The 16,994-nt window shown below is 38.0% G+C and overlaps 1 protein-coding gene across 1 annotated transcript in view; it reads left to right on the top strand.

Moving 5' to 3' along the window:
- The window catches only part of RUBCNL (rubicon like autophagy enhancer), a 41,824-nt gene extending 26,013 nt beyond the window's left edge, over nucleotides 1-15,811 (top strand). The window contains exons 8-15 of the mRNA XM_044668941.1: nucleotides 628-760; nucleotides 1,475-1,620; nucleotides 3,831-3,895; nucleotides 6,982-7,220; nucleotides 9,684-9,745; nucleotides 12,671-12,824; nucleotides 14,533-14,623; nucleotides 15,216-15,811. Of these exons, the coding sequence (XP_044524876.1) occupies nucleotides 628-760; nucleotides 1,475-1,620; nucleotides 3,831-3,895; nucleotides 6,982-7,220; nucleotides 9,684-9,745; nucleotides 12,671-12,824; nucleotides 14,533-14,623; nucleotides 15,216-15,328 (1,003 nt within the window). The 3' untranslated portion in view covers nucleotides 15,329-15,811. The remainder of the gene's footprint in view (nucleotides 1-627; nucleotides 761-1,474; nucleotides 1,621-3,830; nucleotides 3,896-6,981; nucleotides 7,221-9,683; nucleotides 9,746-12,670; nucleotides 12,825-14,532; nucleotides 14,624-15,215) is intronic.
- The last annotated feature ends 1,183 nt before the right edge of the window (nucleotides 15,812-16,994 follow it).

The following is a 16,994-nucleotide window of genomic DNA, read 5'->3' as shown; positions in this document are numbered from 1 at the left end:
AAATTTCTGCTTCCTTGACAAGCATAGGAGGGATGACAAGGAAAGCCAAAGAATTGGAAGGAAGCCAGTATATATTTGGAAGTAGGGCAGAGTAGCAAGGCATTATAGGACAGTGAAAAGAGTGTTGAATTTGGAATCAGAAGACCTGAGTTCAAACCCAGAGACAATTGCCATTTGTCTCTTCTATGACTTTGGACATGGGCAGCTAAGTGGTGTAGTGAGTGTCAGACCTGGAGTCAGGAAGACCTGAATTCAAATTCAAACTCAAATACTTATTAGCTATGTGACAAGGGCAAGTCACTCTTAACCTTGTTTGCCTCAGTTTTCTCATCTGTAAAATGAATTGGAGAAGGAAATGGCAAACCACTCCAGGTTCTTTACCAAGAAAACTACAAATGGAGTCACAAAGAGACAGGACTGAAAAATGACTGAACAATTGACTTTGGGCAAGTCACTTAACCATTCTGAGCCTTATTTTCCACATCTGAAAAATGAGACAGGATATACAAGATAATCACTAAAGTCCCAACCAATTCTGTATCTTATCTGATTATCTTAATTATAAAGTTATCTGATTGTACCTAGCAAATCAATATAGTTTGAATCTTGATTTATGTGATTTTTTAGATCCACTGATGAGCCAGGCTTCAACTCAGCTGAACTGCTAGCTAAGGAGCTGTACCGAACTTTCTGCAGGTGCTTTAAGTTGGCAGAGGTTGACTTTCATCAGGCAGGCTCTCTGCAGGCAGACAGGTCAATAGTAAGTATCTGGACCAAAATAAATTGACTTTTCCTTGAAAGCTTTCTAACATCTTAGCTTGAGTGCTTCTGTTTTTTTATAAAAGTATAATGAGTGAAGATGACTTCCTCAGGCAATGTCAGTTTGTAAGAAAACATAACATCTAAAAATGCCAAGAAAGGTAAATTATCAGGCTATATACTATGGCTCGTGGGAAGAGGGAAAAATCAAGGCACTTGGCACTTCCATTAGAGGGGAGACCTTTGTAGAACTTTAGATACATTTGAGGTTTTTCACTTTTGTTTTGTCCAGAACCAAGCAGGGTTCCTGGTACAGTTATCATTTCTTATTAGAGGCAGCTAGGTGGCTCGTTAGATAGAAAGCTGACTCTAGAGATGGGAGATCCTAATTTCAAATCTGGCTGCAGATATTTCCTAGCTGTGTGACCCTGGGTAAAATCACTTAAAATCCAACTGCCTAGTCCTTATCTCTCTTCTGCCTTGGAACCAATTCTTAGTATCTCTTCTAAGACAGAAAGTAAGGCTTAAAAATTAATTAATTATTTAGTGTTTGCCTGTGCCTCTTTATTTTCTCAACAAAAATATTTTGCTTTTGGATAAAGATATTGAATTTTTTACTCCAACTTATAGTGTGCTTACATTTATTAACAATCTAAATGTCCTGATAAACTATCATTTATGTTGATATTAAGTGTCTCTGTTCTGTGTTTCCCAGGCTGTAAATGAAGATAATCTTCAAAAAGACTTTGAATCCAGTTTGGATGTAGTTGAAGAGATAAAGTTTAAGTCCAGGATTAGAGGGAGTAAAGAATGGGCTCCACCTAAATTTGAAATAATATTTAATGTTCATCCACCACTTAAGTAAGTTGAGTTACTATGTTGGCCTGTTTACTGTCCTTGCGTTGTCACCAGTCAATATTTAGCAAGTTGGGGATCCTTGGAAACTAGTTGCATTGAAAAGAGACATTGAAGTATTTAATTTTTTTTTTAATTTATTTAGCTGAAATGGCTTGTTGCTGCCCTGTTTATCATGGGACTTTCATTTTTCTGTTCAGTTGGAAATCAAAAGATTTTCCTCTGCCATACTAGCCTTCACTTATTTTTGGAGCATTCATATGGGAAAATGAAGATAAGTTGTTAAATTTGCTCCTTCTATTCTTTTCATGACCTACCATAGTCACACTACATTTGGATGTGTCTAGCTGTGGGTGCTACATTTTTGGAAGGAAAACAATAAAATGGAGAATATACAGGGGAGATTGTTCCAGGATGGTTAAAGAATGGGCAAATAGCTTGAGGGAAAAAAGACTTTTTAAGGAGGGTAAGAAACTGAATTGGAAAATGTGATCAGAAATTGCAATATGTGATGGTAATGGAATTCTACTGTGCTATAAGGAATAATGAACAGGATGATTTCAGAAAGAACTGGAAAGATCTACCTGAACTGATGCAGAGTAGAATAATTAGAACTAGGAAAAAACATTGTACACAGTAACAACAATATTGTGGAATGATCAAATGTATTAGTATTGGTATTAACAGTAATGCAATGATCCAGGATAATTCTGAGGGACTTATGACAAAGAATGCTATCTACTTGTAGAGAAAGAATTGTTGGGAGTCAGAATACAGATGAAAGCATACGAATTTTCAGTTGTTTATTTGGGTTATGTTTTGGGTTTTGGTCATATAAGATTACTCACAAACATGAACAATATGGAAATGTTTTACATGATAATACATGTATAACACAGATCAGATTGCCTGCCAACACCAAGAGGGCGATGAGAAAGGAAGGAGGGAGCTAAGTTTGATCATATAGCATAGGAAAACTTGTGTGGAAATTTGTTATTACATGTAATTGGTAAAAAATAAATAAAATAAAAATCTATTAAAAAAGAAATGTGTTCACGTATTACAAGGACTCTCATGTGTAAGAAAGATGGACATTCTGTTTGGCCCCAAAACCAAGAGTGCTGGGTGAAGGTTTGAAAGATGTTGAAAAACTTCCTCACAATTAGAGCTATGCAAATAGAACCTGGGCTTTTTCTGGAGATAGTGCATTCTCCCTCACGGGAGGTCTTTCACGAAAGACTCAATGGCCACCTGCCAATTTTGCTGGAAAGGGAATGTCTTTCCAGCATTTCAGATGACCTCTGAAGTCCTTTCTTCCAATTCTGAGATTCTGTGAAGCGACTGGGGAGGGTCCAGGCTTCTGTTTTTTTTTTTTTTTTTTCCTCTGTCTCTGACATAATTCAGGTTTAGGTAGGAATTAGTCAACCTTATCTGAAGAATGAATGGCTGTCTCTAGGATCCAGCTGTAAACCTTCCCTAAGGGAAAGATTGGGGCATTGAGTCAGGAAAGTCACATTTTTTATGGGGGCCATTTCTGCCAGAAATTGCATTCTAACTTTAGATAAGCTTTATAACATACCCAGAACTATAGATTACATTAGAATGGTTCTGTGTCAGCTACAGTGCAATAAAACACTATGATCCTCCTTGGGAATGTTGGTTAGTTCTGGCTTTTTGCCCCACTGAGTACCTTCCTATAAATATTTCATACACATGTCTTATGTGTATGTGAGCCCACATGTTGTTGCTAAGGTCCCCTGGAGTGAGTCACTGAATGCCCAGCCTCGTTTTTTATACTTCTGCCTTTATACAGTGTGGTCTTTTATATCCTGAGAAATTCCTTAAAGAAGATTCATGGTAGTTTCATAATTGAGTTAGACAGTCTTTCAACCAAGGGTGTTGGACACTTTGTAATATTATTTCTTACAAAGTTAAACTTTTTCAGTATTGTCCAATTCTGGTCTCTGTGACCTAGGAGGTATTTATTTCTGGGATGAGTTACAGTTGTTTTGGAAAGTCTCTGGTCCTTAGTGTTTCGGTATATATGGTTGAGGGCAGTTTTTCAAATCAGGACATCTAAATGCCTTTCCTTAGATCCAATCTCTTCTTTATTTCTTCTTTCAAAGGCAAAATCATCCCAACCCATGAAAACAGTCCCCTTTATTCCATCCCTCTCCATTTTTATCAAATCTAACTGTTTCTATTCTCTGTCACAGGAGGGATTTTGTAGTCTCCGCCCAAAACTTTTCCTGTGCTGGCTGTGGAACACCAGTAGAACGGAGTAAGTTCGGATCAGCATAACTGACTGATTAATTCAGAATTAGTTGCCAAAAGTAACAGTAAGCTGTAGTTGAGGTTCTCTAGGATTGTTTTTTATATAACAAATACTGTTTTAAGAGTAGAAATTTTCTAAGGGGAATCTTTTCCCCTATTCTCTCCCTTATCCCTCACTTCCAACTCCTCTTTTTTTCTGTTACCTCCGAGTCCAGTAGACACAGAATTTAGTGATGTGATTCCCCCACATTTGCTTCTCTCCATGATGTAAAAAAAAAAAAAAAAAAAAAAGCCTGGCAGCATTCTTATGCTGACAAACAGGACTATGCCTTCCTTAAGTCTGGAGGCAGCTAGGTGGCACAATGGATAGAGTATTGGGTTTAGTGTCAGGAAGACCCAAGTTGAAATTTAGCCTCAGATGCTTAACTTGCTACATAACCCTAGGCAAGTCATTTCATCTCTCTCTGCCTCTTTTTCTTCATCTGTAAAATGGGGATAATTACACTACCTCCCAAAGGCATTGAGAGTTCCAAGTGTGATAATAATTGCAAAGCCCTTAGCACCTAGTGCCTAACCAGTAACAAAGACTATATAAATGTTAGTTGTTAAGTGATGTTATAGCTTTTAGTAGGGAACTGTCTCTGTGGCATGTTTGATAGGATGAGCACAAATAGCCTCCAAGCCCCCTAGTACTTATTTGTTTGTATAGGATGTCACCACTATTTAATTGCTATTGCTCTGACATTTAAGACCCCTGGCTAGACCAAAGGATTTTGGGGGGGAGACATATCTTTAGAGATTATCTATCTAGTTCAAATTCCTCATGTTACAGATGAGAGAAATGAGACCGAGAGAGACAAGTCATTTGTCCAAGTAAGCAGGAGAACCAGAAGTAAAACCCAGCTGGGTGGGGGGTTAGTGGTGGGCAGCACAGTGCCCTAATGTCTCCTGAGTCAGTTAGGTGGTCGCATCGGCTGACTTGTCACTCAGCTAATCCCGAAGGAATAGATGTAAGTTGCTAAGTTTTCTTAGGGGTCTGGTACATGGGGCATTGTTGGGGAAGTTAGGTCCCATTGATGGGCAAGTTAAAGAACAACCCAAAGGCAGTGGTGGGTGGGATGGGGTGGTAGTTGCGATGTAAGAAAAATGAAGGGGTTCTCTACAAGAAAAAAATTACCTACTCCACTATTCTGCCTAGGTTGTCTTGAATCGCTAGCTTGGCTTTAAAAATGTATTTTGGGGGTCATTTGGGTGACTCAGTGAATCGAGAGCCAGACCTAGAGACGGGAGGTCCTGGATTCAAATCTGACTTCAGACACTTCCTAGCTGTGTGACTGGACAAATCACAACCCCAATGGCCAGCCCTTACCACTTTTCTGCCTTGGAACCAATATTTAGTATCTATTCTAAGACAGTTTTTAAGAAATGTGTTATTGATACTTCCTTTAAAAAAATGGCTGGACCTTCCCAATGACACAAATCTACTCCTCCATCCATTTTCTCACACCCCCTCCATCAATGAGAAACCCTCCTTGACTATAAAGAAAAAAAGTAAGGAAAACATGTCAAGACATTCAAAAATCAGTTGATTTTTTTTTATTTCCTAATAATAATAAGCCACTTTCAGAGGGGTGAACTTTGGGTGGGAGGGGAGGGTCATTTTGACAATTAGCATTTATTCAGCCTTTAAAAAAAATACTGAGACAGTGTGCTTTAGTAGAAAGATAGTAGAAAGACTTTGAGATATCAGAGACTTGGGTTTGAATGGAAGCTTGGATAACTGTAGCCAAGGGGCCACTTCACCTTCGTGAGAGTTTGTGTCATCTCTAAAATGACGAGATTAATACCCATAGGACCTACCTCACAGGGCTCTTGTGAGGATCACATGAAATAGCATTAGTACTTTGCCAGCCCTAAAGTCCTCTATAAATGTCTGCAGTTTCTTATTCTTTGCTTTGTTGGAGGCACGTCAGGACTTCCCGCCTGTGTTAGTCCTGCCTTCTCTCAATGTCTGCCACTTCACTTTCCCAGCTATCAGCTGGGATTATGAGGCCATAAAGCAGCCTTAAATATGGGAAAACCTCCTTTGCTGGTGATATAAATCTTTGGACATTTAGGAATGATTGAAGAAGAATACAGACTTTGAAATAATTACTATTTAATGTATGTGATAATAACAGTCTTTGTTCTGCTCAACTATATAGCTAGGTAGCACAATGGATAGATCCCAGAGCCTGGAGTTGTGGAGATCTCTTTATCATCTCTGATAATCTGATGACAGTTTAGTTGATAAGGAAATAAGGACAGGACAAGGGAAATGTCTTTTACTTCATGCTTCCAGCTCTGGCTCCAGGAGCATGGAGTTTATTATATATATATTTCAAGACTCATTTCACACAAAAGAACCCCCCCCCAAACTTTGCAGATGTGCAGAAGTTACAAATTATGTCACATCAAAACACAAAACATTGGCTTCAGAATAGATCAAGGCCAAGGCTGAATTTTGACTAGGTTCTTATCAAAGCCAAGTTAGGGAGTATCTTGGCCTTAGCTATAACAGGCAGCAGCATTCCTTGCTGTGTTAACAGTGTTAACCCTTTAAATTCAGGTTTGATAGGAACTTAAAGCTTTTCAGTAAGGCTATAATACTTTTCAAGAAGAAATCACAAGGGTCACAAAAGGGGTCAAAAGAGGAGTCTCAGATTTTTATCTGTTCTCTTATCGGCTTCCCACATGGAGTTAGAAAAGTCCCAAGTTCAAATCATGGCTCTGGGAAATAACCTCTCTTTGCCTCAGTTTCCCCATCTGTATAATGTGGATAATAATAGAAAAATAGAGATAATAATTGAAAAATGGCTTAGCACAGCATCTGGAACATAGTAAGCACTATATAAATGTTAACTATGGTTATTATTATTATCTCATTTTATCTGAGATATAAGTAATGTAAGTAGTATTCTTTTCATTTTTCAGATGAAGAAACTAAGGCCTGGGGAAAGGGACTTGCCCAGGATGACACAACTTTTAAGTTTCAAAGGTTGTACTTTCCTCTCTAGCACACTGAGCCTACCTTCCCTTTATGTGACTTTTCAGAGTATATGAAGAGACTCCGCTATTGTGATTATCTGGGGAAGTATTTCTGTGACTGCTGCCACAGTTACGCAGAATCTTACATCCCTGCCCGGATCCTCATGAAATGGGACTTCCACAAATACCACGTCAGCAATTTTTCCAGGCATCTCCTGAACAGCATATGGCATCGACCCTTGTTCAATTTGTCGTTCATCAGTCAGAATCTGTATAGCAAAGCCAAGGAACTGGATCGAGTCAGGGTAAGCTTTTGAATAAAAAGATGATGGGCCTTTGAAAGAGCTTCCGAAGCTAAAGACGGTACTTTTAGGTTTTTCTCTTTTCTTTTGTTTCTGTGACATCCTCACTGTCCATCTTACTTCCATTCCCTTGTCTCCACCTCCCATGGTTACCACCTGATTTAAAGTCTTTATCCCAGCCGTCTGTGGGGAAAATTTATCATGCCGGTGCAAAACTCCAAGCTAAATAGGTTTATTGAGAGGTGGCCAGTCTCACAATAAAGCCAGACTCTGGTCAAGATCAGAACCAGAGACACCGAGCCATAGGAGAGAGCCTTTTTTATGCCAAGAAATCTGATGACACTGTGACAGAAAATACAGTCAAAATTAAAATAGAATGGATGCAAAATCTTTCACATGGGCAGTTCTTAATTAATGATGCAAGTGCTGATTAAAGTAGAAAGTATAAAAAAAAATCACTATAGGTAGTAACTTATTTCTATTATTATAGCTGATCTTTCTGAGGCCTCTACAATAATCAGTTAGGGTCAAAGTATTTTTGCTGACAATTACAGTATGTTAGGAGTCAGCAGTTGGTTGCCTGTCTGACCGACCCATCATATACCCAAGAACAGTCCTCTACCTCCTGTCTGACTGTCATACACAGAGAGGGGTGTGGTGGGCTAAGTGGAAACTCTTAGGTTATAGGCTTAAGGTCAAAATGCCTGTAAAAAAGATTTGATACCACCCTAAATTGTATTTTTCACAGCTAATGTTTATGATTCTTATAAAGCAAATAATATTATTTGACTATTTTCTCAAGACTAATGATCATATCATATTATATTATATCATATATCATATCATATTATATTATATTATATTATATTATTATATTTTTATTCATATTGTTATATTAAAAAATCATAGAAGCTAATACTATTATAATCATAAAAAGGGGGCAGGGAGTTTCACACTCACACCTCCCCTGGGCTAGTGCAATAGACTACTGCTTCCAACCTCTTCCCTCTCTTCAGTCTTCTGCATATTCTGTCCAAAAAATAAACCTGCCTAAGGTATAGGGCTGACTATGACATCCCCCTTATTCAAAAACATTTTAAGTGGTGTCCCACTGGTTTCAGAATAAAATGCAAATTCCTCAGCCTGACATTAAGGTATTATTCCTATATTTAAGGTATTATTCCTACATTTTCAGTCTTATTTTGGAGTTCTTATTTTCTGTTCTCTATATTCCAGCCCAAATAGGCAGGATACTGGATCTGGAGTCAAGAACAGAACTGAGATGATACTTAGTCTCAGACACTTAACTAGCTGTGTGATCCTGGGCAAGTCACCTCTGTTTGCCTCAGTTTTCTCATCTATAATATGGGGCTAATAGTAGTACCTACCTCCCAGTGTTGTAGTGAGAGTCAAATGAGATTAATAATTATAAAGAGCCTGGCACAGTTAGGCACACAGTAAGTGGAGTATAAATTTAAAATATTTTTTATATTTATAAAATTTATTTTAAATACTATTATATGTCATTATGTAATAATAATATATAATAAATAAAAATCTACTTATAAAGTACATATATTTTATATTTATACTCCAGTTACTGTGTGTATACATGCACACACACACACACACACACACACTAAGCTGTTTCTCAAATTTAGTGATCCGTTTCCCAGCTCAGCACATAGTCTGTCTTCCATGCCTAGAATGAACTTCCAGAATCTTCTTTTGTCAAGCCCCAGGTTCAGCGCCTCCTTTTCTATAAAGCTTTCCTTGATTTCCTACTTCCCCCAAACCCTCAACTCTACCCCACTTGTGTACTCTCTAATTAACTTGTATTTATTCATTTGTTCCTAAGTTGTATCCCTCTATTGAAATGTATGATCTTTGAGGGCAGGGAATGTTTTTATTTTTATTTCCCCGGCAAATAGTAGGTCTTTAACAAATGTTTATTGAGTTTAATTGTTTAATTGACATTCTAACTTTTCAGAGTTGTTTTTTTTTTTTATTTTGTAACCCTTTACCTTCTGTCTTAGAGTCAATACTGTGTATTGGCTCCAAGGCAGAAGAGTGGTAAGGGTAGGCAATGGGGGTCAAATGACTTGTCTGAGGCCAAATTTTTTTTACTCACTTTTACATATTTAACTCTTTTGATCCAAATGGCAGTCCTGTGAGGTGGGTGTTACTATTCTCTCCATTTTACAGATGAAGAAACTGAGGCTGGGAGAGATTAAGAAAGGTACTCAAGGTCACATATCTAGAAATACCTAAAGGATGATTCAGATTCGAGAACTGAACAATCCTTTGTGTCACCCAGCTGATTATGAAAAATAAGAACATCTAAGTAGGCAGAGAAGCATCAAAATTGACTTTTAAATTGTAATTATTTGCAGTATGTACTTAACAGTATGTGATTTTCCCCCACTACCATTGAGTTAATGATACCTTTATTGTTTTGGACCTTAGGAAATCCAAGAGAAGCTTGTTCAGATTAAGAAGCTATTACAGACCTGCAGATTTGCTGAAAGGTACTATTTTGAGTAGAATGTGTTCAGGAATGTGAGGGGGGAGAGACTTAATAGCTGGTTCCTGCCCTTTAGTTGGCCTTTCATCTTATTCCATCCAACCCATTCATTGATTCATTTTGTTTGTTTGTTTTTTTAATAAAATTTTTAAATCATTCTTTCAAATTTTAAAAATCATTCTTTCAAAAAATATTGAAATGCCTCCTAGGTACAAGGCATCATGCAGAGTGCTGGGGGTCCGATAGATCTGAAGATACAAAGATAGTTTACAAACTAGTAGAAGGAGATAGAACACGGACCTAAATAAGAAGAACTGCTGTCATTTAGTCATTTCAGTTGCATCTGACTCTTCATGACCCCATTTGGGGTTTTCTTGGCAGAGATACTGGAGTGGTTGACCATTTTCTTTTCCAGCTCATTTTAAAGACGAGGCTAAAAAGGTTAAGCGACTTACGGGGGGTCATGCAACTATTGTCTGAAGCTAGATTTGAACTCAGGAAGATGAGTCTTCCTCATTCTAAGCCTAGTGCTCTATCTGCTCTGCCGCCTAGCTGTTCCTAAATGAGAAGGATAGAAAATAGAATTTAAGTGCACAAGAGCTGTAATTGAAGTGTAGTATATTCATAAAAGGAGAGATCTCTTCTAAATGTAAAGAATAGAAGGAGGTGGTCTTTGAATTAGGCTTCAAAGAGGAAGACTTAAATCAGTGGAGATGGGATGAGGGCACTCTAGACACAGAAAGTAGAAAAGGTTCAGAATTTCAAGGGACATGGAATAGTCTACTTTGGTTAAGGGGTAGATGGGCCAGATAAGCATTTACAAACACCTGCTATGGGCCAGACACTATGCTAAGCACTCAACAAATATTATCTTCTTTGAGCCTCACAACAACCCTGCAAGGTAGGTGTTATTATTCCCATTTTATAGTTGAAGAAACTGAGGCAAGCAGACATGAAATGATTTGCCCAAATTATCTGAGACCAGATTTTTTAATTCAGATCTTCCCGATCCAGTGTACCACTTAATTACCTGAAGCATAAGATACGTGTAGAGCAATGATTCCCAAAGTGGGCGCCACCGCCCCCTAGTGGGTGCTGCAGCGATCCAGGGGAGCAGTGATGGCCACAGGTGCATTTATCTTTCCTATTCAGTGCTATTAAAATTTTAAAAAAAATTAATTTCCAGGGGCTCTAAGTAATATTTTTTCTGGAAAGGGGGCAGTAGGCCAAAAATGTTTGGGAACCACTGGTGTAGAGGAAAGGACAAAAAGATAACTCGACGTCTGTTTTCTACTGTTCCTCGGAAACTAGGAAAATGTAAAAACTATTACAGGGAGCATTTTTTTTTTAAGTTAGTGTCTCATGTGGAGGATTCCTCAAGTATCCATGCCAAATGTTTTGGCATGACTGACTTTAGGGTAAAATATTCTTCCCTTTACCAGCTCCTGCTTTCCATTTTGGTTTGCCTCTCTTGAGGCGCTGGTCTTGCCTTAATTACTTCCTTTACCTCTGCTGACTTCACAACCAAACAAATAATGTGAGTCACCAAAGTGAATTTAGGGATTAGTTTCATTTATGTTTCATTATGCACTTGAACCACACATTGTCTTTTCTCTTTGACCCATTTCTTTGGCAGAAATGTTCGAAAAAATTTGCTAGAATGCTTTCATTGTTGGTGGTGGTGGTAGTTTTCTGCATCAAATTTAAAGGTCAATATTTTTAGCTAGGTAATACTTTTTGCAGGAAGCCATATTTTTTTGTTAATAACAAGTATTTGTCAATACTATGTATTTGTTCTAAAGCTGAATAGTAAGGACAATGGGTGTTATATGACTTGCCCAGGATCATACAATTAAGTGTCTGGGATCAAATTTGAACCCAGAACCTTCCCTCTGCAAGTCTGGCTCTCTATTCACTGAGCCACCTAGCTGCCACCTAGCTGCTCCCTGCCCCCCAACCTCAATAATACTTTTAAAAAAAAAAATTTTTTTTAACGCTTACCTTCCGTCTTGGAGTCAATACTGTGTATCGGCTCCAAGGCAGAAGAGTGGTAAGGGTGGGCAATGGGGGTCAAGTGACTTGCCCAGGGTCACACAGCTGGGAAGTGTCTGAGGCCAGATTTGAACCTAGGACCTCCCATCTCTAGGCCTGGCTCTCAATCCACTGAGCTACCCAGCTGCCCCTCAATAATACTTTTTTAAAGCAGACATTCTACAGTATACTTTTGTGATGTCTGAGTTTCTCTGTGACCATCTCTGGGTGTTCCTTTGTCTTTCTTTGTCTTGTCACTCTCTCTATGTCTTGTCTGTCTCTTATCTCTGTCTTTCTTTCTTACCTTTTTTCCTGTGTCTTTTTTTTTTTTTAAACCCTTTTACTTCGGTGTATTGTCTCATAGGTGGAAGATTGGTAAGGGTGGGCAATGGGGGTCAAGTGACTTGCCCAGGGTCACACAGCTGGGAAGTGGCTGAGGCTGGGTTTGAACCTAGGACCTCCTGTCTCTAGGCCTGACTCTCACTCCACTGAGCTACCCAGCTGCCCCTTTTCCTGTGTCTTGCCTGTCTTTTCTCTGTAAATAGCAAGTAGAAAAATAACTGATTTTTTTTCATAATTAAACAAAAGTTTGGGCGTCTAAGCTCCTCTTCTTGTGGGTTTACTCAGTCTCTACACTGTCTCTACCTCTCTGAGTCTTGTCTCTGTGTGTCTTATCTCTGCCATGTCTCATCTCTCTGCCTGTATCTCTCCATCTTTATAGAGAATCAACATACTCTGTACTGTTGACCTGGATCTCTATTTTAGGGAACTTAAAGGGTGAGTCAGAACAGTTGGAGAAAGCCGAGGATTTTTCTCTGTTTCTTATTATGTAAAAAACCAGATCGATCTGTAAAATGCCTTGAAATTCTGTGCTTTGTCTCCTCCCCATTCCCACTAGGATATTAAAAGATTTTGAGCAGGTGCCAGGACACTTGACAAATGAACTCCACCTGTTCTCTCTGGATGACCTCGTCAAGATCAAAAAGGGACATTTGGCTCCTGTTCTGAGAGGACTTTTGAATGCCTCCCTTGTTCACGTGGACAGCTGTGAAGTAAGGAAACCCATCTCGCCTTAAAAAAGATCTGTTTGGGCTTAGGTCAGTAGCTAGAGGTCCAGGGCAGCCTGGACTAAGAGCATCAAGCTTTCCCCTCCCTCACATAGGAGAGAAGGCAGTATGGTGTGGGGGGTAATTAAGAACTTGGAGTTAGCGATATATTGGTTCAGATCTCATCCTTCTCACTTGCTGGTTTATGTCCCTTAATGACATAAAGTTATTTAACATCTCTGAGGTTTAGTTTCCTCTTCTGTGAAATGGGTACAATTCTGCCTATAGAATCTCCCTTACAATGTTGTTGTGAGACTCAGTTGAGATTATGTAGGTAAAATGGTTTTTGCAAATTTTAGGATTCAAATTTTAACTATTAAGATTACTATTCTCATTCTTCTTGTCTTTTACTTATAGTTTTAATTTTTTAAAATTATTATTATTTTTTTTAAACCCTTACCTCCCATCTTGGTTCCAAGGCAGAAGAGGAGTAAAGGCCAGGCAGCGGGAGTTAAGACACACAGATCGATAGTATTTGAGGCTAGATTTGACAGAATCTCCTGTCTCTAGGCCTGGCTCTCTATCCCCTGAGCCACCTAGCCTGCCCCCTTTTATTATTATTATTTTAAAAAAATGAAATTCAGTTATAAACAGTCCTGGGGTAAGTCCTTATTCTGCTATAATTATTTTATTATCTTTAATGTTGTGGTAACTACTAAACAGTTGGATAAAGAACTGATTGGGGGTAGTAACTGAGTAAAAGTTTGGGGATATAAGCTCCTCTTCTTGTAGGTTTACTGAAAGTACTTTTAGGATGACTCCAATAATAGACAGGCTGGTGGGAGTGAAAGGTGGTTTTTCTTCTTCCTGTATGGTTTTGATTTCATCAGCAATATCTCTTTATTTTTAAAGCTTTTCTTTTACTTGGAAAACGTAGTTTGGAAATTCTGAGTATTTGTTTGGGCAAGGCTGACTGAAGTTAAGCCAGCTACAGATCAAAAACATCAGAAGGTTCCATAAGTACCTAAATTGAAAAACCCTGCCCAAACAGGAAAATATGCTTGCAAAAAAGAAAAAAGAAAAAAAAATGGTTCTCTAATTCCATAGGCCGCCTTGTTGTCCTTATGACTCATAGATTTAGAGCTAGAAGGGACCCAAGGGGTCACTGAAATTAGCCTCATCATTTTAAAGATAGGAAACATGGAGATTAGATGAGTTGCCCAACACTACATTGGTTGGCAGTGACAAATGTAGGACTTGAATTTAAGTCCTCTGACTCTGAAGCCAAGGTTCTTTTCCCTTTAGCGCATTGCCCATCTCTTTGGGGAAGGTGTACACAATTCCTCTAAGGAGCAGGTTATTTACATTGAAGGATGGGAAAACAGGTTGTTTTAAAAATGATCTTTGTCTAGGTAGCAAGTGGATAGAGTGAGTGCCAGTCCTGGAGTTGGGAGGACCTGAGTTTAAATCTGACCTCAGTTACTTTCCACCTGTTTGACCCTGGACGAGTCACTTAACTCCAGTTGCCTAGTCCTGACCACTCTTCTGCCTTAGAGTATCAACTCTAAGACAGAAGGTAAAGTTTTATTTAAAAAAAAAAAAGGTCTTTGTCAGTCCTCTTAATAGTAAAACCAGTGAATAGCTAAAAGGTTTTTGGATCTTAAAAATGGCGAAAGAAATGTGAATGGTAGCTCACTGAATCTTTCTTTTCCAGCTATGTCAAGGAAATGGGTTCATTTGTGAATTTTGTCAAAGCACAGTTGTCATCTTCCCATTCCAGACAACAATATGCAGAAGATGCCCAGGTATCTTAACACATAGTTATTTCTTAAAATGTAAAACAGTATATTTCTGTAAATTTAAAGTTTAATCATTTAAATTTAAAATTTAAATTAAATTTAAAATAATCATTTCAGTGTTTGCACATTTTTGTTAGATTGTAGGAAATCAAATATTTAGGCTCAATGTGGATCAGATTGTTTTGGAATTCAGAGGACCCATAGGACATGCACAGGGCTGAACAACACAAACAGTAGCTTGCTTCTGGGATCATCTCTTTTGGATTGAATTTTGACAAAAAGGGAAGTAGTTTGTGCTTTACCCAAACTCTGATTAATGACTAGGAGAATGATTTTATGGGCAAGGTCTTGACCTGGACTCTCCCTTCATCCTAGACTTATCTTGAGTGCTCTGTTGGGATAGATCTTCTCATTGTTCTTTGCCCTCAAATGGAATTTGGGGAGCATGTTTCTATTCTCCCTTTCCTAGACCACTTGAGTATTGTGTTGTCATTGGGGTGGGGGCTGGAAATATATTTCTGTGATTCTTCATATGCTTTTTGAACCACAAAGGAAACCCCACATAAAATCTATTGATGACCCTTTCTCATATTTCCAGCTTGCAAAACTTGCTTTCACAAGCAGTGCTTCAGGTCAGCAGACTGCCCCAAGTGCTTGCGGATTCAAGCTCGAAAGAAGCTTTGGCAGAGTTTGCCTTCTCTGACAACTTAAAGCCATCTAGCTGTCTACAATTCCCCACCTACGTTAGGGAAACAATTGGGCTTGCCTACTGCTAGTAATGTTGTTTTAGACATTGTGTGTTGTGTATAAAGAAATGAACTTGCTAAGCACTGTATTTCTTTGTATATATTTATCTTTTTTAAAAAAAAATATAGATACTTGGCTATCCAAGTTGGGGCATTGTTACTATTACTTAAAAAAAAAAAAAGAAGAGAGAAAAAGAAACAGTTTAAAAATGAATGTCAAGGTGAATTTCAGATAATAGTGACTTTTTGCTGCTAAAAAGGTTTTTATAGAGTGTTTTGATACTTCTTAAATTGTATTTGGACAATTCTAATTTTGCTATTTATACAAAGTACAGTTTCAAAATGATTGGACCTGTTTTTTTAAAAGCAAGTTTTAAGTGTTGGGATAAATTGTTGAGTTTCTCTTCCTTAAAAACTTGATCGTGTGAAACTGACCAGATACTGTACTTTCATTAAAATAATTGCAACATCAGAGACTGTTGTTTGTATGCATCATCGTCGTCGTCGTCGTCATCATTACACCATTGTCATCATCATCATCATCATCAATCATTGTTATTATTAGAAAAAAGGCACTAATGCCTGGCATCTACGTAAGTTTCCTATGATTGAGAGAATCTAAGTGTGAATCCCAGTTCTATTCCTGTAATTTTGGACAGCTCACAAGGCCCTTGGACCTCAGTTTCCTTATCTATAAAATGAGGGGCTGGATTAGATGATCTCTAATTCTCTTCCTTCTAGCTCAAAATCAGTAATCCTTTGACTTATTCCTTTATTTCATTGCCTGGATAAGGATCCCTGTTCCCCCAACATTCCTTATATCAAGGCCAATTCCATCTGCCAACCAGCCCTCCAAGGGGCAATGGAAACTCTGGGCATTTGTTTGTAATTTGAAATGGTTACCAGCAGATGGCACTCCTTTTATTAGTATCACAGATCAGCCTCCTGAATTTAGTCCCCAAAGGGATAAAGAATGAAAGAGAATAATATAAACTGAAAGAGAATATAATACAATATATATAATATAATATAATAAAGAGAATATAATACAATAATACAATATATATATATATTTTAAAAGAATATAATATATAAAAGAGAATAATGACTCATTTTATCACTTTATTCATATAAAATTCCATTTGGATGTCTCATCCAAAAACTGAACTAAGTCTGGGTTTTGACAATAGCTGACGTTTGTATGATGTTTTAAACTTAGCAGATTACTTCATTCATCACATCTAAACCTCAAAAATACAGGCTCTATCTCCTACCTCCATTTTTTATTTCCAGGGGGAAGGCTTGGGTCTAGATGTGTGCTTTTATCAGTATTGGGAACTACTGGTATCAAAGAATGTAAGCTTCTTGAAATTAAGGACTATTTCATTTTCATGTGAGATGGGGAAGGAGAGTAGTGGAAGCTTCTGAGTGATATGAGATGAAGAAGAAAGAAAAAGAGGGACCTCTTGGTGAATGGTCTCAAATTTTTTTTTTCATTGAAATATGAAACTGATTGGGAGGAGCGGAGTCATGGGAGCTAGTATCAAAAGTGTCATTTAGTTCCAGATCTCCTGATTCCAAGTCTATTGCTCTACTGCTGTATTATAATGTCTCTGGATTCTGACCCAGAA

The sequence above is a fragment of the Gracilinanus agilis genome, chromosome 3, assembly GCF_016433145.1.
Source record: "Gracilinanus agilis isolate LMUSP501 chromosome 3, AgileGrace, whole genome shotgun sequence".
NCBI lineage: Eukaryota > Metazoa > Chordata > Mammalia > Didelphimorphia > Didelphidae > Gracilinanus > Gracilinanus agilis.
This window is presented reverse-complemented; position numbering and strand designations above follow the sequence as displayed.